The sequence below is a fragment of the Morone saxatilis genome, unplaced genomic scaffold, assembly GCF_004916995.1.
Source record: "Morone saxatilis isolate NCDOM2014 unplaced genomic scaffold, NCSU_SB_2.0 Contig18, whole genome shotgun sequence".
Taxonomy (NCBI): Eukaryota; Metazoa; Chordata; class Actinopteri; family Moronidae; genus Morone; species Morone saxatilis.
This window is the reverse complement of record NW_023339740.1, coordinates 20,173,566-20,196,807: the sequence shown is the minus strand read 5'-3', so window position 1 is coordinate 20,196,807 and position 23,242 is coordinate 20,173,566. Positions and strand designations below refer to the sequence as shown.

General features: G+C 39.8%; 1 protein-coding gene across 2 annotated transcripts in view; it reads right to left on the bottom strand.

Moving 5' to 3' along the window:
* Positions 1-1,211: 1,211 nt before the first annotated feature.
* Positions 1,212-23,242, bottom strand: part of tox2 (TOX high mobility group box family member 2) — an 89,430-nt gene continuing 67,399 nt past the window's right edge. The window contains exons 5-10 of one of the 2 annotated variants that reach the window (XM_035662792.1): positions 13,530-13,796; positions 11,770-12,000; positions 6,598-6,678; positions 3,523-3,933; positions 3,291-3,439; positions 1,212-2,494 (exon numbers count right to left, since the gene is read on the bottom strand). In XM_035662792.1, coding sequence (XP_035518685.1) covers positions 2,452-2,494; positions 3,291-3,439; positions 3,523-3,933; positions 6,598-6,678; positions 11,770-12,000; positions 13,530-13,796 — 1,182 coding nt within the window. In that variant the 3' untranslated portion in view covers positions 1,212-2,451. The remainder of the gene's footprint in view (positions 2,495-3,290; positions 3,440-3,522; positions 3,934-6,597; positions 6,679-11,769; positions 12,001-13,529; positions 13,797-23,242) is intronic. The other variant, XM_035662793.1, reaches the window with a different exon arrangement.

Sequence of the window (23,242 nt, the reverse complement as noted above, 5' to 3'; positions counted from 1 at the left end):
TTCTCTCTCAGAAAGTCTCTAAGAAGACTTGTGTGCAATTGGGGTAAAATCAGTACTTGGACGGTTGCCTGAGTTTGTGTGCACATTGCATTTCTCTGTTCTCTTTATCTCACACTAGACGCCTACGATGCACCACTTTCACAAGCAAAGCAAACGTCTTCTCGCATCTGCTCTCTCGTTTGTTAAGAGAGTTTACTGGCAATATCCACGCTGGCTGGTAGACTGCATCCATAGCTAATTAGCTAATTCCATTGGAGCTAAATATAAATATAGGATACAAATGTGACCTCTCTTAAGTGCAAATACACTGCAAGGTACAGTAAGTTGTGGGTGTTGGTGGATCTTTAAAACAACAATTATCATGTCTTTAAAAAAAAGGTGTGATCATCTCATTAGAGAAGGGGACAAAAAGATACCAAATGTATGCACAGAAAATTAACAGCCATCACACTTGATCACTTTTAAACTTTTTTTTTATTATGCAGGTTTGAAATAAAAGAAGCATTGTGACACAAACAGATGCTGCTGGCAAGGAAAAAAAGGAGCAGCACCCAAAATGTAAAAAATAAAGAAAAAAATCATTGTTGTGGTCATCATCATGTTTATCAAACCAGAGGGAAAAAACAATAAAATAGGAATAAAAATACACCTCCATTGTAAGAAGCAAAAAGTGATCTAATTTCTCTCATAAATAAGAACCTGTCAAATGGCTGATGGGCAACTAGTGAAAACAATATATTGATAACCATTTAAAATATTAATTATTACTGGCTTTACAAATAAAATAACTACAATTGGCAGTTTTTTTTACACAACTTAAAATGTTATAGTTCTGTAACAACTAAAACTGAAATTATGCTACAGTAAAGAGATAAATACAGATGTCTTTGTCAGCAAAATGCATTTCTGTTAATCACACAAAAAGTTAAAAAGATGAGATCAACACAACCAAACACCAACTAGAAACTTATAAAAATCACTGTAATGTGGATGTGATGGCTCCATTCACATATTTCATTACTTCACTTCTGCATGTCGAGGAGACAAAATTGACATTATGGTCAGACAAAATAAGAAAAGGGAGGAGGAGGAGGGGAGGGGGAAGGGGGGCATTTTGAGGCAATATATATATTTTTTTTTTTCCACCTGCAACATTATATCTCATTTGATCTCACAGCGTTTCTTTCTCTCTTTTCTATCTCTTTCCTCTCTATCTCTCACCTGGCTCTTTCCATTTAATGATCTGCAGGACACATATTGTGTATTCAGTTTTAGATTGAACTTTATTGGAAAAAAAACACACCAGTGAGCACAGATTTAATGCAAGAACGAGAGTGTGAAATACTCCTCTGAAATCCAGCTGCACAAGGCTGTTAAAATTCACGAGAAAGACTCAACACTCGAACACTGAAACACTCTTGCACGCAAGTGTGTGTCCGTGCACATACGCTCATACACACTCAACTCCACACGTCATGAATGGGGTACATTCTAACGTCCAGACACACACACACACACACAAAATGACTTACATGTAATATTAAAGAAGAAACAAATCTATCTGGACTTCAAATTCCCAATTTGATCCCATAAAAGTGATATTTACAATCACACTGTGACAGCTCAGTAGACCTCAACAGGTCTTTAATATTAAAAAAAGATTCTTTTTGTTTTGTTTCTCTTCCCGACCCAAGCTTTTTTGTATTAATTTGCAGGCCCTTAAGCAAAGCTACCATAACATCTAAGCCTGCGCTGAACCTACTAGAAGTTAATATTTTCTCTACAGTACAGGGCCCAACGCTTACTGGCAAAAAAAAAACAAAAAAACAAACAAAAGAGGAACAATTTGCAAGCCAGAAATAAATAAAACAGCAACAACAACAACAAAAAGGAAAAAACACAAAAGAAAATTAAAATGATTAAAGAAGAGGAAGAGGATTTTTTCCTCTTATTCTAATTAAAGCTGGATGGGGTCCCTGAGGGGACTTTGATGGTGACACAGACGATGAGTGCTCTACAGCCCGGCCTTTATCGGAGAGGGCATAGAAAACACAACTCCGAGAGGAGGGTAGGAGCGAAAGGGAGGGAGGAGAGGGGGGTTTCGTAAGTGCTTGGCAAATTTTAAACAGCAAGAGGACTGCTAATACATTAAGTGGTACAGACAGCAGTCATCGAGTCAAAAAACTCTGGTCACAAGTTCTTCTAGAAACTGAGAGAAATAAAAATTACACTGACAAAAAAAGGTGGATGTGGTGGTGTTTGGGGGGGCGGAGTGTGTGTGTGTTTGTGTTTGTATGTGTGTATGTATTTGTACTGTATGTTAAGTGTGAACTGTATGTAAGTGTGTGCATCAGAAGAGGTTTGAGGGGATAGGGGTGAGGGGGATGGGGATAGGGGAGTGAGAGTAGACTCCTCGGTGTCATATTTGTCGACAGAGCATGATCTTCAGTTTCAGGTGAGGTAGAGTGGCTTGTCCCTGCCAATCATGCTGCCACTGGAGGGAGAAAAAAAAAAAAAAAATCAAAAACAGAGGCTCAGGTTTGATTATGACCAAAGATACAGCAGTAAAGAAAATAACGATTCAAATACAAAAGAACAGAGAAACAAAGGTATATTTTCCTAAGATTGCAAGTACTTTTCATTCTCCAATGGCCACAGTTTAAACCAAAACCCCCATTCTCTAAGATTCTACCTCGCTTTAACCAAATCCTGTAAATAAATGAAGCATTTCATAGTACTATAGCACGATGAGAGCTGTAGACTTAGCATAATATCTTCCAGTGCTGCAGGACTGCACAGCCTGCCAAACAATAACAGTGAAAACTTGTGGTAGGAACATCTGTTTTTTACTGCTGTTTGACAAACACATGACAAGCTCTATTATCTCACCATTACCTCTCCAGCTGTCTCCTCTGTCTCACTGTAATGGAGCTGACAACACTTATATTGTGAAAGCAGTGGGAGAGACGTCTGACATGACTATGTATGCTTATTACTAAGGGAGTTCTGGTCTAAGACTTGGATTGGACCATATCTGTCTGACAAATTCAACCTGAAAACCTTGAATCAAAAAGGTAGCAATCTTGACTTTCTCACAATATATTTTTCTTCGATTTTGAGTAAATACATCAAACAGCCAAATAAAATGTCTGTTTGGTTGAACTCAATTCATTTTCTCCATTACAAATGTCATTCAAGCCTATATGATTTGACGAGTTGCAGTAACAAAGGTTATTGTGGAAAGCAGACTGTGGGAAGCAAATAAAACTGTCTCCTCTGTCTCCACTGACCTGCAGTGGTTGCCACACTCCCGATTGCAGTATTCACTGTCCCAGTCATGGCTCTGAGCCACTCCAGCGCCTGGACCAGGGCCGGAGGCTCCTGGAGACTGGGAACCCCCAATGCTCTTCTGATAATCTGACTGGAGGTGGGAAAAACCCTGGAGAAAGAAAGAAAATGAAGCCTACATCTTAAAAGTAAACTATTCCACAGCAGTAAGTGCATCTAAGATTGTTACTATACCTGCTGCCCAGGAGGTGGGGAGTGGAGAGAGGCCTGCAGGCCCATCTGGTGAGAGATGATTGGCTGGGACTGGACCTGCTGCATGCGGATAGGCTGGTTGAGGAGCGAGCTCTGGTGCAGGGAGAGCTGCTGGTGGGGGTGAAGGGGTGGGCTGATCTGGAAGGAGGAAGGGGGAGAGGCACTAATGCTGGGCAGCATCTGCGATTGGCTGAGCGTCTGCGACAGTGTGTGGCGAGGGGCGTGTCCTGCGTAGCTCTGCAGGTCGGTGAGAGGGAAGGCCCCGGGCCCTAGGTAGGGCGACGATGGCTGGGGGGGAGGTGGCACACTGTACAGGGGCGGGTTGGCTGGCATCATATGTGGAGAAGCCTGGCTTGTTTGGGCACTTTTTGTCTCCACAGGATCATTATATGTCTAGAGAGGAGGGAGGAGAAGGATATTTCAGATTCCAGTTTATTGCAACATGGATTATTCCTGTAGTTTTGTGCAAACATAGTGTTTCATTGTGATAATCTCACCAAACTGTTGGTTTGTTTACAACCACATTTCTTGCCCTGTCTGACTATATTGATGTTTTCATGTTCCCAGATTTATTTGATGAATACCATGCTATCATAACCACTACAATTGATGGCCAAAGCTCCAAAAATAAGACCCAATCTGAAAAGATTTTTGAATATGTATTGCAGTTCCTTATTGAAATGCGGAAACAAACAGTATGGCCAGTATTGTGACCCTGTGTTCAAATTGCTTAGAACATATTAATACTATGTGCAATTGTAGTATGCAAATATAGTCTAAGAAAGCTATGAGCGTGCATAGTACAGCTGATGGAGTTGATGGCTGCTAAATGATAACACCTCCTCATTCCCACAGAAACAACCCTCTCAGGGGAATTTTTCAAAACAATATGTCAATGAAGCAAAAGAAAAGGAGCAGCTGGCATCTTCAAATTCAAAGACAATTTAAATAACTTCATGAAATAAAGTGAAAGTGACTTAGCTCCTTTTTCTAAGAAATGTTTATTTGATGTAAAAATGTGGTCGTAAATAGTAACAATGTGCACTGATTCTATACTATTCATTGCCTACTTATAGTATGTTTAGCTATTGTGGATAATGCTATACATGGTCACCCGTCTGTTCCTCTACTCTTTATTTATGAAAATTTACAGAAATCACTGTTGATGCTTGAAGACCTGACACGCGCACACACACACGCGCGCGCACACATGCACACACACGCACACGCGCGGGCGGGCACACACACACACACACACACACACACACACACACACACACTTATTCTGCCGGCCTTTCTGTCTCCCTTTCTTTCATGAGGTGGTGTATGTATGAAATACATCCAGTGTTTCTCATTAACTGTCAGACTGGCTGGAGTGATGTGTGCTGGTCTGCTATTTAGTAATGGCTCACATCCATCCCTCTGAACCCCTGAAATAATCAATGGGACGAGATGGAGGGATGGATAAAAGAGAGGGACGGATACATTTGCAGGGTCAAGTAGAAAATGAAATACTGAAGAAATGGTGTGAGGGGAGAGGGGAAGAGTGAAAGGATCGGTGTGATTTGTTGAACTGTGTTTTATTTTAAGGGAATATTTTAAAAATGTATTTATTTCATATTCATCAGAGAAAATATAAGAACAGTATATGTGTTAAATGAGATTATTATATATATAATATATTATTATGAGGTTTGAAACTATTATGAAATCATGAAATCTGTGAAATTTACAACATACTGTGACTTTTTTTAATTAAGACTTAAAATCACATTCTGTACTTAGAGTGTTTTTTTTAATTCAAATGAATAAAAGAGAAGTGGCATGACATACAGTGGGAAGCAATCAAACTTTTGTTTTTTCTTCTTCTCCCAAACAAACCGACATGCGTCACACAACAAAAAGGCAACAGGTGCACGCTAGAGATGCTGGAGATGTGAATCCTTCAAATGATACTCCAATTACCTTCAATTCCACCCACCCCAATTCACTTTGAAAAGACTCCCTCATTGGTAATTAAAAAAGAGAGTGGCGTTGAATCATGAGATTCAGCCCTGCATTCAGATTGGCTGGTCTTGAATGACTGAGGGGGGGTCGCAGGTTTATTTTTGTCAGTCAGTTTTTTGACTGGCAATCTACCAACATATAGTATCAATCAAGCCTCTGTATACGAGCTCTGACATGAATGTCTAATTGCACCAAAGACAAGAGATGGGAATAGTCTTTTTAGTTGAAAGTATGCCACAGTGAAGAGGCTGATGAATTAACTATTCATGCCTTAATCAAGGTGCTTGTTTTCGGCCCATGAGCATGAGAGGAAGTGTGGCGCTCTGCGGAGGGGAGGAAGTAGGACGGGGAGAGGGAGGGGGAAGAGGAGGAGCTTGGTATATGCTAATGCAATTTAGAGTTGTGTTTTTGAAAACAATGCAGAGGCACTGAAAATGAAATGCAGTACACCAACGGATTGAAACACCCCTGTCCTGTGATAACTATTGTGTAAGCCCTGCAGATGTAAGAAGAGTTAGGGGGCAGAGTATTATAACAGCTTTTAAAAAATTGAACTTTTACAATCCAGCAATGGGTTTTTATACAAACACAGGGAAAAAGGTGTTGGTGTTCTGGGCTAAACTGGAGTAACGTGCAGCAAAGAGAGAGCAGTAAGTGTGAGCAAACCTCAGCCAACACATTAGTGGCCCATCAGGGAGGACAGAAGCACCAGGAGGACAGCAAATGATAGGTAATGTCCACTTCTATTCTTACATGTGCACACTGATGTGAGCACACACACACACACATACACACATACACACAGACCGTGTACTGTTACTTTTCATTTCTCCCCAGGTTGCAAATTGGGTGTGTTTGAGGCCTAATTTTCACTGTTCTCCTTTGAGCACACACACACACACACACATGCATTTGCACAAACATACTAACCTCTCCATGCAGCAAGTGGACCCTTTCCTTGGAATAAGAGTGAGTGGAATTCTGTCTAATTTATCATCCCTTATATCACCGCTGACCCATGTATATCAAAGATGTGACCCCAATGGTTACCTTGGAAACCAGACTGGCTCTGTAGGCGGCCAGGGCTTTCAGGTACTCCTTCTTAGCAGCCTCTGTTTTCCTCTTGTAGCTCTGCAGGAGCAAACACAACAACAACAACGATTGATTACAAGGTGATGCCAAAGGCTAAAATGACCCTGTGGTCCACACTGACTGGTGGATGAGATTTTGGGAGTCATGGTAAGATTGTGTGACCCGGCAGTGTGCTCTGCGATGAAAAACATATCAAATGCTTTCATTGCTGTTATCAAGTCAAGGAGATTTGACCATCTGCATGATGTTGCCGCGTTTGAAGCGTTTATTCCTCCAAAATATCCAGAATGAAATACCAAGAAAGACTGTGCACAATAATATTAAAATGGAGTTTGAAATATTATGGAGCTAAATGAGGAGTGAGAAGCTGTTTGCCATTTTGTGTACTGCTTTTCAGCCTCTTCCTCTATTAAGGCTGTTGCTCATCTCTTAATCAGAGCTGATGTCCCAGCAAATCATTCAGATGAGGAAGAAAAAAACCAGAAAGAATTCAAAACAGCATTAGCAAAGAGGCAATCTCAAGCCTCCTGAATGAACCTCAAATGATGCGTTAAGACAGGGAATTCGAGTTAATGTCATCACATGTCACTCCAAGCTCTTTATAGCTGCCATTGCCTTTTTGATGCAGGGAAAACAAGTCACAAAAAAGTCCATCCTTAAATCGATGAGGAAGACTCAGATCTCAGCTCCTCTCTGGAGCATTTTAATATGAAGGAGAATGTGTGTGTTTGTGTGCGTGAACGCAGTGGGTAATTACTGATCCTCAGTGAGAGACTCTCTGTGGCTCCATGGACGGGGTCATTTCTTTCAAAGAGGTGGGGTAGAATAACCATTAAGCATTCATGTGTTGCCAAATGCACATAGGCTGGCAGCTGCTAACACAGTCAATAAACAAACAGACATACACGAAGAACAGCAAACAAACCGGGATGAAGACGGATACAATCTCTTGCTCAAACAGCTGATGTTTATCCTCTCACTCATCCCTATTTACAATATTATTATTATTTCCCTTCCCTGATATACATTGAGATATTTTGGAACAAGGCTGCATTGAATTAGGAACTCAAAAATACAGGAACAAACCACAGATTTTCATAATAAAAGCAGATAATCCCCATTAAGATTTACAGTTCTTGTAAAAAAACAAAAAGAAAAAGTGACAACCTTACCCCTCACCCCTTAAATATTGATAGATCCATGGCCGCCTCTTTAATGAACGCCAAACTACTCCCAGAAGCTTTAATTTCAAATTAATTTAACACAGCTAATGATTTGCGCAATGACGGATACTTTTAAATAAATTACCATGCCTAAGGATGTCTAATTATTCCAAAGTGAGTGGATTCATTAGCAATTGAAGCCGTCAGAGGCTGCAGGTCAGTATGAATTAAAAATAACAAAGCTGCAAGGGGAGAGCATATGCCTCTATCGTAATCCTGACACAGAGGTGTCCCGCCTGAATTAGCCCCTAATTGTACCTTAATGAAATGTTCTTGTTTGATAACCAGTTAATTACAGGAGACAATAACTCCGCACCCTGCTGACACTGAAGGGAGTGATTACCCCGACGACCGAAAGACCGGGCGACCGGTGAGAGGAGGAGAAGGAGGAGGAGGAGGAGGAAACAAATTGGAAGTAGAGAAGGTGGAGAGATGGGAGGGATGAAAAGGAAAGTAGCGGAGGAGAGGAGAAGAGAGGAGCAGACGGCAAGTTACTAATTAAAAAGAAACTAAAAAAGGTGCATGTGAAAGGTAGACAAAGAGGACGAAAACAGACTAAGAAATAGATGGATATCTTTGGACAGATGCTACAACCCAGCCTATAGAATAAGTTTAATATCAAAACATGCTGTTTAAACAAAGTGACAGTGTTCTTTTCCTTCTATCTCCGACCTTTCACCAATACACAATTCCAACGCAGCAGACTTAATTAAACAAAGCTAATGTCTCTCCTCCCTCCCACCCAACTCCATTATCCCTGTTCCTCCCCACTGCTGTAAAAATGGAAAATTGATCTTGATCTTAAATAACAAAAACAAGAAAAATGTTCTTTTGTGTTTCTGGGGCAGCTTTAACATGTAGTCACCTTGAGGAATAACGCAGCCCAAATAATGCATTGATCTTGCACTATAAAACAAAGGCCTTCGGGAATTAAAAAAAAAATGCTGTATAGCGTGCAGGCATTCGAAACGTCTTAATAAAAAACAAAATATGAACATAAACATGAATAACAAAAAAAAGCCCACTTTGTTCTACCAAACTCAAGGGCGGCACTGGAGAATACACAACAACCTCAAGTGAAGTGGGGAAAATGCACACTGAAGCTCAAAAATACAAAAAAAAGGATCACAAAAAGAACACAAATCACAACAATGGAACTTCTTCTTCATCGTTTCTTCAATAAAATACAGCAATAAAACATGCTGCCTTCAATGCATTTATGTGAATTCTGCTGCATGGTGCGTTTGAGAAGTACTATAGGTAATTGGAAACAGGGACCATGTTTCTAGTTAAACAAAGCTGTGTGTAGGGGAAGGGTTGTGTTTACATTCTGGTGCTCCTGCATGGCTCCAGAGGGTCTGACTGTGACATTATAGAATGTACCTCATCGGTCCTATAGAGATGACGTGACAGCCAGTGTTGGAAAAAAGAAAAGGCATAACAGCATATACATCGACAGATTGAGAGCAAGGAGAGATATAAATTGAAGCCGTATATTGAAAATGTTAAAGGTATGAGAAGGGGAAGTTTTTATTCTAAATGCATCTCACTTGAACATTACTGCTCAGCAGTTGTGGATTGAGTACACCATAATGTGTTGTTACATTAAACCAAAGAGAGAAATCTTTGGAGTATTAACATGCAGTAGCTGAATTGGTTACACACTGTAAATACACGGTTAACAAGTTTATCCATTTGTTGTGCTGGAATAAGTGACAGTGCTAGAATAATTAGAGCAATCACAGTATTATTGCCCAGACAGGGTACCACATTTCATTCCATAATGACATCATTACCTCAAGTTAATTATGTGTCTTGCGAGGTGACACGTCTGATTAAACACATGAATGCACAAACAAATCAAAAAATTAGCCGTGGAACGGCACAATAAATGGGTGAATTTTTAATGGTGGAATTGCCCTTTTGTTAGTTTCGTCTCTGTTCCCAGGTAATACTGTGAAGGACAAATGCATTCAGGAGGAGAGAAAGAGGATAGACAGACAGACAGACAGACAGACAGACAGACGTGAGAGAGAGAGAGACAGACAGACAGACAGACAGACAGAGAGAGAGAGAGAGAGAGAGAGAGAGAGAGAGAGAGAGAGAGCTTTGCATCCACAGTGCAAGACCTAAGGTAAAAAAGAAGCCAGGACACAGAGGGTTAAGAAGCACAAACAATAACATTTCAGGAGCAGATGTCCTTGAGGCAAAACCAAGGACAAGGCAATTGCTAATCTTGTATTCCCAGCATGATCAAATCACCAGGCAACAGATATAAATAAAAGGACAGGAAATGAGGAATTCACATTCAAGGGTGTCAGCGGCAAAATGAAGATTCATGGTGAAGAGCCCCGGTGAAGGCGGCAAAAATTAACTGCAAATAAAAGGGACAGACGGCCTCCAAAGTCCAGCGTATAAAGTAGGTTTGGTGGGAGAAAAACACACACATGCTAGATAGGGTCTAGTCGATGGTGGCTGGGGCTGAGGAGAATGGGCTGCACTTTGTCATGGAGACAGGTGCTTTTATTTGACACCCAATAGGCTGTGCCCTGACTGGATATTCTAAAAATATGAGTCTGCGCATCATCATCAGACTGTCTCGTTTTCCATTCATTTCACACCATCATTTGTTACCACAAACACATAGAAACCCCTTTGACTTTGTCTGTTGGTCTGGAATGCTAAAATGAAATAGAAAATGTGCCGGACAGAAATGCTCTAAACTGCAGTAAATGTTAATGCAGTTCCATATGCACAGGTCAGGCTGTAATAAAGTTAAATTGACTCCTGGAAATATTCAGGGAAATATATGTACACTGCTGATGGAAGAAAACTTTTCACTTACTTAAATATATGATTTTCTCTGCATTCAGACAGGATAATAATACGTTTTTACCAGTTGATTCAGTACTTTTGGTGCATGTCTAATTCACAAGGCATTAGATACATTTCTCTCACTTAATAAAATAAGTATTTTACAGGCTTCACTTCAGTTAAGGATAATAGAACAAAAATCTTAATTTCTGGTGCTGCACCATCTTTCCACTTCTGAAACATGTGTTCTTATGCAGTTTTAGCACAGATCCAACAAATGATGGTGGTAATATACTTTTAAAATAAATAGCTCCATCATACCCACGATTAGACCTCTGTGGCTTATGCAGCATGTACCATAGATTATGTAATATAATATATGAAGGATCCTCCTGCGCTTATATAAGAAGCTTAATTTGGCTGCACATTCAGTTAACACTTTCTAACTGAATGTCTTCCTCAATTACACTTCGACATGTGGACAAGAAGAAGAGCTGGGGATTCGAACCGCCAACCATGGGGATCAGTGGACAACCTGCTCTACCTTCTGAGCATCAGCCACACATATAGGTATTTCTATATTAACACTATAGTTATAGTTATTTAATATATATTATAGTTATATGACTTATATGTAAAAGGGGTTGTGTTTTGTTTCACTCTAAATGCTGTTAAAGCATTGTTTTCAGCAGGTAGCTGTTTTCAAATCCACTGTACACTACCTGCCCAGCACCAAATATCACACGATAAAGTTAGTGACTAGCTGGTGAACATAACGGACAGATCTAAAAGAAAAGTGAACATTGACCTTTCATTCACCAGGTGAAACACGACTCCAAATGAATGATAACGTTGCTGGATAGTTCCACATATCAACAAAGAAGATGATGATAATGTCAGTGTTGTGTTCACAGCTTGTTTACGCTGGCCGCACATGGGCAAAAAATTTTTTTATTGTAGGTTTAAATCAAACATAAGTAATCCAATTTTAACTATAATCATTTCTTAGAATCTACGTTTTTATGTTGCTTTTATTACAGAGGATAGTGTAAAAGGCTAAAATTCTGTATATATGTACACAGTATCAATCTACCTGTTTCTGCTCCTCTCCCAGTCCGTCCCACATGGAGGCTACTATCTTGGATACGTCGCCAAAGGTGGCGTTGGGATTCTGTCCTTTAATGGCTGCCTGGGTGTCTCTGAAGAACAGGGCGTAGGCTGACACAGGCTTTGTAGGCTCATTGGGGTCCTTCTTTTTCTTCTTTTTTTGGGGTTTGGGCTTGGGCTTCATCATCTCTGAAGACGGCCGCTTCTCACCCGTGATCTGAAAGACCATCAAAAACACACAAAAAACAAAACAGCTTATTGACACTGCAGAAACTAGGTCTATCAATTCAGCCGGAGTGAATAATTGCATCTCTGATTAATGCTTATAACATTGGGTCCAGGTGAAGCATGTAAACTTCATTAAATCCATAATTCATTTTCTCTGTTCAATAGCCGTGTAGTCAGTGTTTGAATATTGCAGCAATGTTTCACTGACAGTAAGACTTTGACACACGCACTGGTTGACAGCATTTTCTTTTGCCTTACTTTGTCAAAAATAACATCTGTTAGTTGAATTTATCAAACCTTTTCAAATCTTTATTTTTCAGTTGTTCAGCAAGTCATAAATTCTGACTTTTCATGCTAGGGGTGAAAGGAATTTTAAATCGCCTGCTGTATCTGCTCTGGCTTTGATGTGGACTGAATGAATCGGAGAGAGCAAATGGAATTACTTACTGATAGGAGAGGTGGTAATCATTTTTATTCACACACACACACACACACACACACACACACACACAGTGAAAAGCACAGCAGAGATGCATAGGCAGGGAAATATATTTTCTTTAACTAAAGAATCCCCTTCTTGTTATATTGTATCACTGTGAGCTAGCATTTAAATACAACGATGAATCTGAAACACTGTGGAGGTGGCAGATTCAATTATACACTCATTCACATTACCCTGACAGAAATGAAGCAAATCCACAGAGACATTGGTTGTTGGGCAATTTATGAAAGCAGTTTTACAGATTTACATAAACCAAATGAATGTAAACAAGTGTCCTTCTCTTCTCATTTAGATGATTTAAATGAAGGAGTGTTAAGTTTCAAACCAGACTGTAACTCCAATGACAAAATTAGATAGGGTCACCAAGGCATCACACACATCTGCATTGCTAATGATCAACCCATTATTAAAACATCCTGCACGTCTGCAAATAAAGGAGGTTTCTTCACTTTTGGAAGCACATATACTGTATTTCTGAAGTTACTTCAATTTGAGTGTATAGTTTGCCAACAAACTTACAAACATGCCATGGTGGTAGTGGATTGTTAGCTATTCACAACTGTATTGGAATGGTGAAATTATCTTTCACAAAAGGACCATGGGAAGATTGTGTTGCTTTTAAGTGTGAGCCAGATTTTGGACATGTGCTGCTCAGAATACAGAAAAAAGGACATTTTTAAAAATTAAAACAAAATAAAGATGGTTTCTATACTTAAATTCAATCATGAGTTACATATTTCGACTCAATCTTCTTCTCAAATGTGACAACACACTCCACCATGCCATTACATACACAAAGAGAAAGAAATCAGAGCTTCAGTTCCCCTCAACGGCAAGATTTTGCAACCATGTGAGTATTCCAGCCAACCAAATAAAAAGCACAAGCATGGCTACCAATAAATTCCTTTTTGAACTCAACAATACAGTAAGCACGCAAACCATCTCTGAGAAGCACTGCCAAGCCCTCGCTTCCTACTCCACTACTACAAGCCAGAGAAGCGTTGCCACATCAGTACCTTCGAATGAGGATCAGTCTCCTCTTCCTGATTGGAGCTTGAGGGGGAGGGTGTGGCCGATTTACTTCCGGGAGGAGAGGGGGAACCATGAGGCAGTGCACTCCGGCTGACCTGAGGGTTTAGCTGGGTCAGTGCACTCATGGGGTTGGGCAGTATCGGAGGTGAGCTGTTTATCAGGGGGTGGTTACGAGCGGGGTCATAATGAGAGCCGTCTGGGTGCTGGTGATGGTGTTGCTGTTGGTGGTGGTGCAAAGCCATCTCCTGCATCTGGGGTGAGAGAAGAACACCAGCTTTACTATCTACTCCTCTACTCAAAGTAATAAAAGTTTGCCAATTAGCCAAATATGCAAAGACTTAGAAGTGGAGATGACATTTTCAAATTTGAGAAAAATATATGCACGGACAAAATCTACGAAAGACAGAAATTGCTTTTTTTATATATTGTAATGAGGGAAATACGTCTGTTGGGAGAAACTAGACAGACAAAAAACCCTCTTACAGGTCTCACTGTTAAACTGAGGCTGGTGGTTAGAAAGCTTCTCTTTTCTTTCTCAACTGTCTTTTTTTTGGGGGGACAGTAACAGGTATTATTTTTAGACTTGTAGGTTTGTGGCAACATTAATGCATACCAATACTTCTTTCGTAACTGACAAACAGGGGTAAATTTTGAATACTGGAAGCAAATATCTCACAAAAAATAGATAATCTCTCAACCCAAACCGACCAAGACAGCTCACTCACTAACCAGACTATAAAAACATGAATATTGCACCTGTGACATTCCCTGTAGCCACTTGTTTTGCTGCAGGTTGTCAGTTACTAGAGCTAGAAAATCTAGATTTTCAATGAGCTGGATGGAGCCAGTCAGCACTCCTGCCTCTGCACTGACAGCTGTCAATCACGCAAATGTGACCGAAACATACTCTTTTAAAGATTCAATAGTTTGAAAATCATTTAAAAATTATTGTCAAAATACTTTCCAGAAGCTATTGAGAGCTTAAAGCACCTACAATCATTTCTACACAAACAATAAATCATAACAACGTTCATATAAAAGGGGTAATTTGTAGTGGTAAACCCATAGATACTTGTCATCGGACTCTGCAGTTCCCCTTAGCTCTATGGAGCTTTTCAGCACATATTTTGGTTTTGTTTTGGTTCACTCTCACTACTTTGTGATTTCATAAAGAGGTTTTATTCAAGTCAACGTTTTGAGCCATTAGGGAACTCAATCAACTTTATTAAGCCATCATTTGCATTTCTTCGACTTTCAGCCATGTAACACAGAGGCCCATTAACACTTAAATAAAATTGACATGCTTTTTGAAGGGACTCTCTATTACAGTTAAAGGTACAATCCATAATTTCTATTGACTTCTATTTCTAGGAAGTGCAACAACAAATGCAAACCCCCCAGGGTCCTTGAGACACTGTGGCCTGGTTGGTAGTTGAGAGAAGACTTCTCTTTTAAGTGGCCAGAAATCTCCACACTTTGCAAAGCAATCGTTGCATCAATGGTATTGCTCCATAACCTGCAGATATATTATGCACACTGTGTGCTATGACAGTGAAAAATGTTACTTACTGCCATGTAAAATTACACCTTTTTCAAATAGAAATAGAAACAAAAACGGTGCTTGTGGCTGGAGAATGACCCACACATGCAGAACACCCTTCAGAGTGATTACAGAATCAGACTCTCACAAAGTTCTGCTCTCAGCAGCCTTAAAAGATCTTCAATAATAACTACATCAAAAGCTTTTCTTCAAGATTCATCAGGATGGAACATGAGCACGGACCAAAGGATGCTTTTAATGCAGGCATAAATGGGAATGTTTGGCAATTTACAGATCAGAAAGTGATGAACTAGCATTTGTTAGCTCTTTTAAACATTTATGAGTTAAATAATACATTACACATTAGTGAAGTGCTAAAAAGATCAAATTGAAAAGGCCCGAGCATATGAGGTCTTGATAAACACGAGTGGAGGTTCAGAGATGAAGGCTCGGCTCTCTAGTCATAATTGGTCCCAGTAGATTGCTAGAATAAAAATGCACAACAAAGTAATGTTGTACGAGGCTCTGGCTTGCTTTGAAAACTCATAATATTCACACGACATTAGATTCTGTTTTTGCCTCAGCAGCTGCTCACAAAAGGCAGCAATGAACAAAGACATTCCTTTTGCATTTCAAATAACCAAGCGCTAACCTCCCCCATCCACGGCAACTTCCAATCATAATTCAAAACACCATCACTACACTTCTTAAAACATGAGGAAATAGCTTCAGCAAAATAAGTAGTAAGACCGAAAAAAGAGGAAGAAAGGGGGAAGAGAAGGAAATAGAAATCCATTAATTTTCCATTTTCCATGGACTTGCTCTTTAAGGGTCCTCACAAACCAAGAAGCATTGAAAAACCAATTAATCAAACATGAATGGGCTATCATAGCTATAGCAGACGCGTTTCCATAGCAACAGCCTCCAGGCAAAATTGTCACCCTTTAATCTGAGCCACACCATGTTTAATATAAACAAGAAGGAGACATGCAGAGCAAAAGAGTTCACCGGGGAAGGCACCATGGCATTACGGGTACTGGGTGTCGGCCTCGTAAGAGAAAAACCTTAGGCTTCACAGATGTACAAGTTCCTATTTTAAAGGTTCAATTTGACACAAACTGTTAGATTGAAAAATATGTATGAAATCACCTTATTCTTATGGAGCAAAGTCATAGAGATGGTGGAGATTGACTACAAGTATGAGTCAAATTACGTTCCTTTTCAACACAAAAATGTAATTCAGTGTATTTCTTGATTCTGTTTTAAATCGAGTACACATTTGGTATGCTATTATTTATATTCACTCTCATATTCCGTAGCATTGACTCACATTTTCATTACAGCTGAGCATTCAGTCACCAGAAAATACAGAAACAAATTAACTACTGCATTTGTTGAAGCTGTAGTATACAGCCACTGTAAAAGCAAAGACACATCAAGGAAAGCACAAAGAAACTTACTGTCAACTACAAGAATGTGCATTAACTTATTACAGTTACTAAAAGCACCTATTTATTGAATAGACGACTAGTGCTCATACTCGAAATGGTCCTACTGTGATAATTTACTTCTAATAGTCACTTCTTTGTCACTGTTCAAACTGTCTCTGAGTGCTTTTAGTTGGTGCTTTCACCTGTGTGAGAAAGAAAGACCAAGAAGTTATCACATAGCGCCATCAGACCCGAGCTAAATAAAGCGGGCGGCAGACGGCTGTACAAATATTATGAAAGAATCTGACAAAGGTTGCCGGTTGCTGGTTGCCATAGGTACTGTATGCTAATTCCTAATGGTATCATCCGAATAGCTGGCCAAAAGAGGGGGGGTGTCTGGTGAATAACAGGATTTAGTTGGTCACTGCTCTCTGCGTTTAGCATGTAACACATACTGACTTTTCATGGACAAGACGATAGGCCTATAATACTAATTTTATTCCTGGATATAGGACTTGGTCTGTGATGCAACGTGCAAAAATTACTTCTTTGCGTGGCACAGACCTCATAGATGGTTGAGATATGTTGAAGCAGCCAACTCATTCAACACTTTTTTTTCTGCTCCTAAATTTAGATATTTAGATTACATATTAAGTTGGATTCTGAGTTCTCTTGGGCATTGTCATTGCCGTGCTTAACCTCCAGCAATTTAGTTGTTTGTTGTAAACCCCCAGGAGATCAGAGTCCCTCATAAACATGGGAGGTAAATTAAGAGGGAAAAAAGGGGACACTGGAACAAAGTCTGGGACAGAAAGACATAACAGATGAAAAAAAGAGGGAAACAGCATGAGAAAAAGACACACACACACAAAAAAAAAACACATGACCCAAGTGCTGAAACCCATCTACAAAGTTAGCAAGGGGACAGTTAGGTATTGCTTTTTGGTGATGAGCAGCCAGGCAGACCTAAACTGTGATGTAAAGCCAGGAAACTCAGTGTGAACATGTTCCTCTGCCATCGTTACGCCTGTCGTGTTTGTATTCACATCTTGTACATCATAGTCAAATGGGAGTCAAATAACAAAGGCTTTCCAATTATGTGTAGCACATTGTGTGCGAGATGGAATATCACAAAGCCATTGTTCCCCTGCTCCTGCTGACCTTACCTTTGAAATGGTTTCACGGCCGCTCCAATTGCCTGCACCATTTGATTTAGCTAAGGGGATTTGACCACCAGCACAGAGATGAGAGAAGGGGAAAAGAGAGCCCTACAGCTACAAGGAGAAAGAGGAGAGATTCACACCAGCGGAGAGTAAAACGGCTAACCTTGCTCCGTCCTTTATGATGATTATACCAGAGTGGCATCTGTTTCATCATTTAAATAAGCGGGTTGATTGCTATGCAAGCTTTTATTGCCCTGGCATTATAATAAACCAGTGTCCCTATGCTAAAGAATCACTGAAGTTTGTGGTTATGTTTCAACTTATTATCACCATCTAAAAGACAAAATAAATCCACACTTTTTAATTAAGTGCCTTCTGTAGAGCTGAGTCAGTTCACTTTTAGTACACTCACTTTAAGATGTATTTGCTAATGATGGAGATCTTTCCCCCACAATGTGGCATGATATCTTTTTAGTATTCAGATTTAAAAGACACATCACCTGCTGCACTTCTTTAATTGACACTATCAGACTTTAAGTCTCACCCTTTATCCCGTCCTCCTTGAATATACAGTGATCAATGCTTCTGTGAGTCCTGAGACTTTCCTCTCTTCACCCCCTGCTTGACTGGAGCCATCTTGTTTAGAGTGATGGCTCACTCACACAGGTTCATGGCTGCTATTGTAAAATCACCCAGCGTTTAATTGAAACAAATGACTATAATAATAGAACATTATCCCTGCAGGCACCCAGCCATGACAGCTTTAATTAGAGGCGCGTTCAAGACTGATCCTTCAAAAGCACAGCCGCCGCGCAACACGGTGGTAAACACGCCTTTAGGTGGGGAGCCAACCCTGGGCCTCACAGCCCTCAAAGCTACTTCTCATTCACCCTGAGGGCAAAGCACTAACAACTCTGTTCCTCAAAGAGCCTTCGAGCCTCCACCCCTCCCTCCTCACTCTCTCCCCCTCTTCTCTCTCCCTTCATCCATGTCTTCGGTTTATCAAGCTTATATACACCCAGGAGGGTCATTTACACAAGCTGAGGAGAATTAATAAGAGAGTGGATTTATGAATCATACGCTACTTAAGTATGAAAGCAAAGGCAAAACGCTGCTTCTGCCTTCTTGTGACATCAGACAGATGCTAAGTAAAGAGATATGATGGGCAGCAGATGCTGAAATGTTTGAGAAAAAGAAAGTGGCTTCAGAATTTGTTGAAGCTTAATTGGATGTATTTTTAAAGTAGTCAAGATGACTTGTACAATATTATTCAGTAAGACATGGAGACTTTGATTCAAATGTAATATGATGCTATGATCCAGGTGTATACCAGCCAAATGTATTTAGCAAAACACTATGAAAACCTCATTTTATTTATTAGCTTGGCAGTCGCTCCGTGTTGCCAAAACAAGACACTATAAGGTCACTTTCAATCGTTCCAATTACATGCTAGTCAAAAGGAAAAATATAAAATGCTTGCTCTTGCACCTCCTGCGCTGAACTGTGATCAAGTAATTAATCTGGCAGAAAAACAGCAATACCTCACAAACTAGCAGCATAAAAAAATAATTGCGAGTTTCAACACAAACTTTAAAAGAGAGAAGAAGCAATTTATTCCAAGAGCGTCTTAAGTAGCCACACTGTTGAAATGGACGTTGCCATTATATCTCTCAAAGCCAAACAGAGACCACGCCAGCACATTGGATATTTTCATAAAATGTAGGAATGACTTGCAAGTTGTGCCACACAGATAAATGATAAAATTAACACAAATAAAAAAAAGTGAAGATATAACAAAAGTAAATGATAGAAAGGTAAACTTTCATGATGTTGTTCTTTCCATCTCTTTGTGTTATTTTAAGTATTATTATTATTATTATAAAGCTGGAAACGTTTGCACAATGAGGCTGATATCCCTGGTTGTAATTGACTGCTGGTTTGAAAAGTACTGTACCACCCTGAATGCCTCTCACAGTGACTCTGTGGCTGCAACAAGGCAGTGGTTGATTTGCAGATAGTAATGTCATGATGTCCCCCTCGGCACCATCCTCCATGTTCCTCATTATTGCTAATGTCAGAACCTCCTTTGCTTTTATTTTCTCTCTCTCTCTTCCTCTCTACTCCCCTCTCTACCACCCAGTTCTCTCTCTTGTTCCTCTGTCTTTTTATTCTCCCTCTCTCTCTCTTGTTCCCTCTCACTGTCTCTTTCTCCCCCTGTCTCGCTCCCACACAGCCCGGGCGTGTCTCTGAGCTCACCTCACAAAACACAACGTCAGAGAATCAGAGCCTCGTCTGACATGACATGTAGGAGACGGTTGTGAGGAGCGGTAGGGACACACACTCTTGACAGCAGAAGGCAAGGCTCCTCTGCTCCCACTAATGAGACCCCTGACTGCCGTGTCAAACACACTTTGTGTGTATGTGTGTGTGTGTGTGTGTGTGGGCGTGCCCACGCTTGCACAACAAAAAAAAAGAACGTCGATGCAGAAATAATGAACACCAAAACAAGAAAGAGCACACACATGAAAAGAAGGTGCATGCAGTGCTGTATGTGCCGAGAAAGTTGAGGTCACGGCAAGGTGATTTGCATGTGTCTAAAATCATCTCACAGAGAAACTTCGCACATTTCTGACAAAAGCCATCTTCACCTTATTCTCTAGCTTTGAACTACAACAAATGCTACAAATTACGAAACAAATGAACTCACTGCTGTTGTTATGGTACACAAGATCACACGGTTTACTGCACCACACCTTGAGGTACAGTATATATAAAGCTTATTGTTTTTGGTTTTACGGATTTACTTAAAAAAAAATTTAAAAAAAACATTTGTTTTTCAGAGAAGCAGATTATTTAAAACAGGATATCAGGTTTTCACACAGATGTAATGTCCCCATACATCCAAAGGTTTTGTTTTTTTCCTTTTTTTTTAGTTTAAACTAAAAAAGCATTTTTGTACTTTAACTTTATCTATTTGACTTTATATCATTTTTCATAGTTCATCTGTTATACATGCTATAAAAATGGAGACACAGCAAGGATACTGCATACTTAACCTTACTTTGTGATGTTGGCCCAGCATTCCTTTCTATTCTAATATCAAACACAAACTCTAAAAATCAGCTAATAATTTCTGGAGACACCATCGAGGATGAATGCCATGAATTCTGCCAGTAACTTGCCCCTCTTGGTCCTGGATTACAGTAACACTACACAGGATGTGTGTGACTGTGTTACATGAATACACAAAGTGTGTTAATCACCACTCTTGTGCACATTAACAGAGTGTCAGTGTTGTGTTGAACTGGTGGCTGGTGGCACAGCGGGGGAGACGTCCCTGAGTGAGATGACATGGGACGCCTCTCCACCGCCACCAGGGCAGAATATTCCTGGTGGTGAAAGCACAATGAGCTGATGGATGGTTGAGATAGGGCACAGTGCAATATGGACACGATTTCATGGCATGATAAATCTCAGCAGGGGCCTGTGGCTAAGTGTAATATGAAATCCCTTATCTATGTATCTGCTTCATAACACCGGCTATCTGCTGCAGCTGAATCTGCCTTTGTTTCTTTAGCTTCTGTTCTCTGCTTGAATGCCACTGTTGATCACATCTACAGTATGGAAGAGGATGATGACAACAACATGTATGTGATAACACATCTTTCACTCAGTTGTTTTTGAAATACGATGTGATGAATTATCTAAATTGAAAATTGTCACTCTAGAGATCCTCTTCCATTACCTGGGATCACACTGATAAGCAGTGTTATTAGAAGAGATTTTGCATAGCACTCCTTACTGTAGATTCTGGTCTGTGTTTGTACAAAACTAGTTTAAATTACACCTGCAATATAAATGAAATGCAATTTGTCTCACAGAAGTGATCCTTTTAAAGTTCGCCATGTGTGTTATTTAATACCGGCTCTTTAGAATTTCTGATTAAAAAGAAAGAAATTAAGTCGGCACCTTATCCTCTGATTAGCTTAATCCGATAGGTTAATTGACTTTATCAGGGCGGAGAAAATAGATGAGCTGCCAGCCCAGCCTGCAATAAAAATCCCTCCAAAATGATGAAATTGGAAAATAACCTATATTTCTTTTAAGATATTTCTTAATATACAACTACAGTTTCATATCACATTGCCAGAGAAATAAGGCACTTTCTCCCAGGAGATGAGAAAAGAATTGAATTTTTCCTTATCGGTCATCTATTTTTCCACAGAATGCTATTACTTGCTGCCTGCCGTTGCTAAGCAACAGGAAATATTAATAGGACCTTTTATTAGCTAGGCTTTACCAGTGGAGTACTAAAATGAGGAAGTGGAAAACATGAATGTGTTACATAAATCTCTGAACCTTTCAGGGTGTGCACAAGTCTCTGTTTGTCCAGTGATTTATGGCTGTGATGGTTCATTTATGGGAGAGGGAGGTGTGAAATGCCAAATGGAACATTAGCCTAAGGGACAATTTGAAAATAAATAATCACAAAAAAAAGGGAAAAAAGGGAAGCAGTTTAAAGAACCACCCTATTTTTTTCCCTGCAGATTTTAAGAGGCCATCAAACAAGCAAGTGATATTTTTGTTCTGGTGGAGGCATTGATCATTCAAAATCATCTACGCCTGAATCAACATTGGAATAACTAATACAAGTCCCATTCTATCACTGGGCTTGTTGAACTGTGGTGAAAAGCGACAGACATTTCATCATTTTCCGCAGACGCTCTAATCCCTTTAAAAAATGACTGAAAATGAAGGTCTTTCAAAGGAGAAATAGGTTTTCTTCATCTGAATGAAAAGTATAGAATAAGGCAAAGCCTCAAAGAGCAGAAAGTATTTAAAGGCAAAGGTAAGACAAATTTAAAGTCCATATTGGAAAAGTCTAAACACATTTAATTAAAATATTTTTGAGAAGTCACTTGATAACAGTCAAGGGGATATACAGCACTATTCATTTTTCAGACTTAGAATTAGGAGACCAAGATTGTCTTTATAAATGCATCACTTTATCTCTAATCCACCTTTTTCTCTGTTCCATGTTTATACAAAAACCAGCAGGTGTACAATATGCGATAATACATTTGCTGAGACCCTCCATCAGAGAGAGAACACATTAAAACACACCTCTGCTCTCTTATCATTAATTCATCCCAGCTTGTCTGTGACAAGTTCAGTTGACATTGCAGCTCATATTTCATTCACACAGGCTTGAAGAGCGAGCACCTGCCAGGAGCACTTAATACCTTGCGAGTAAAAGTAAAGAAAGAAAAGAAAACACAGGCATCCACCCAATTTAACATGACAATCAGGGTGGGATTAACACTTGATAATTAACCTCAACAACTGAAGATAAAGAGCTTGTGAGGAAATTCTTACATTTAAATGTTGCTAACAAAAGACATTAGAGTATGAATTTGAATATGAATGCAGCCGGCAGATCTTTAGGGCGCCACAACCCTCATTACAAATGAACTGACCCTCATTCAGGCGGATTCACGTCTTGTGTTCATGAAAATAACAAATGAGATAATACCTGAGAGTTTGATGGAGCTAAGGCTGTGCCT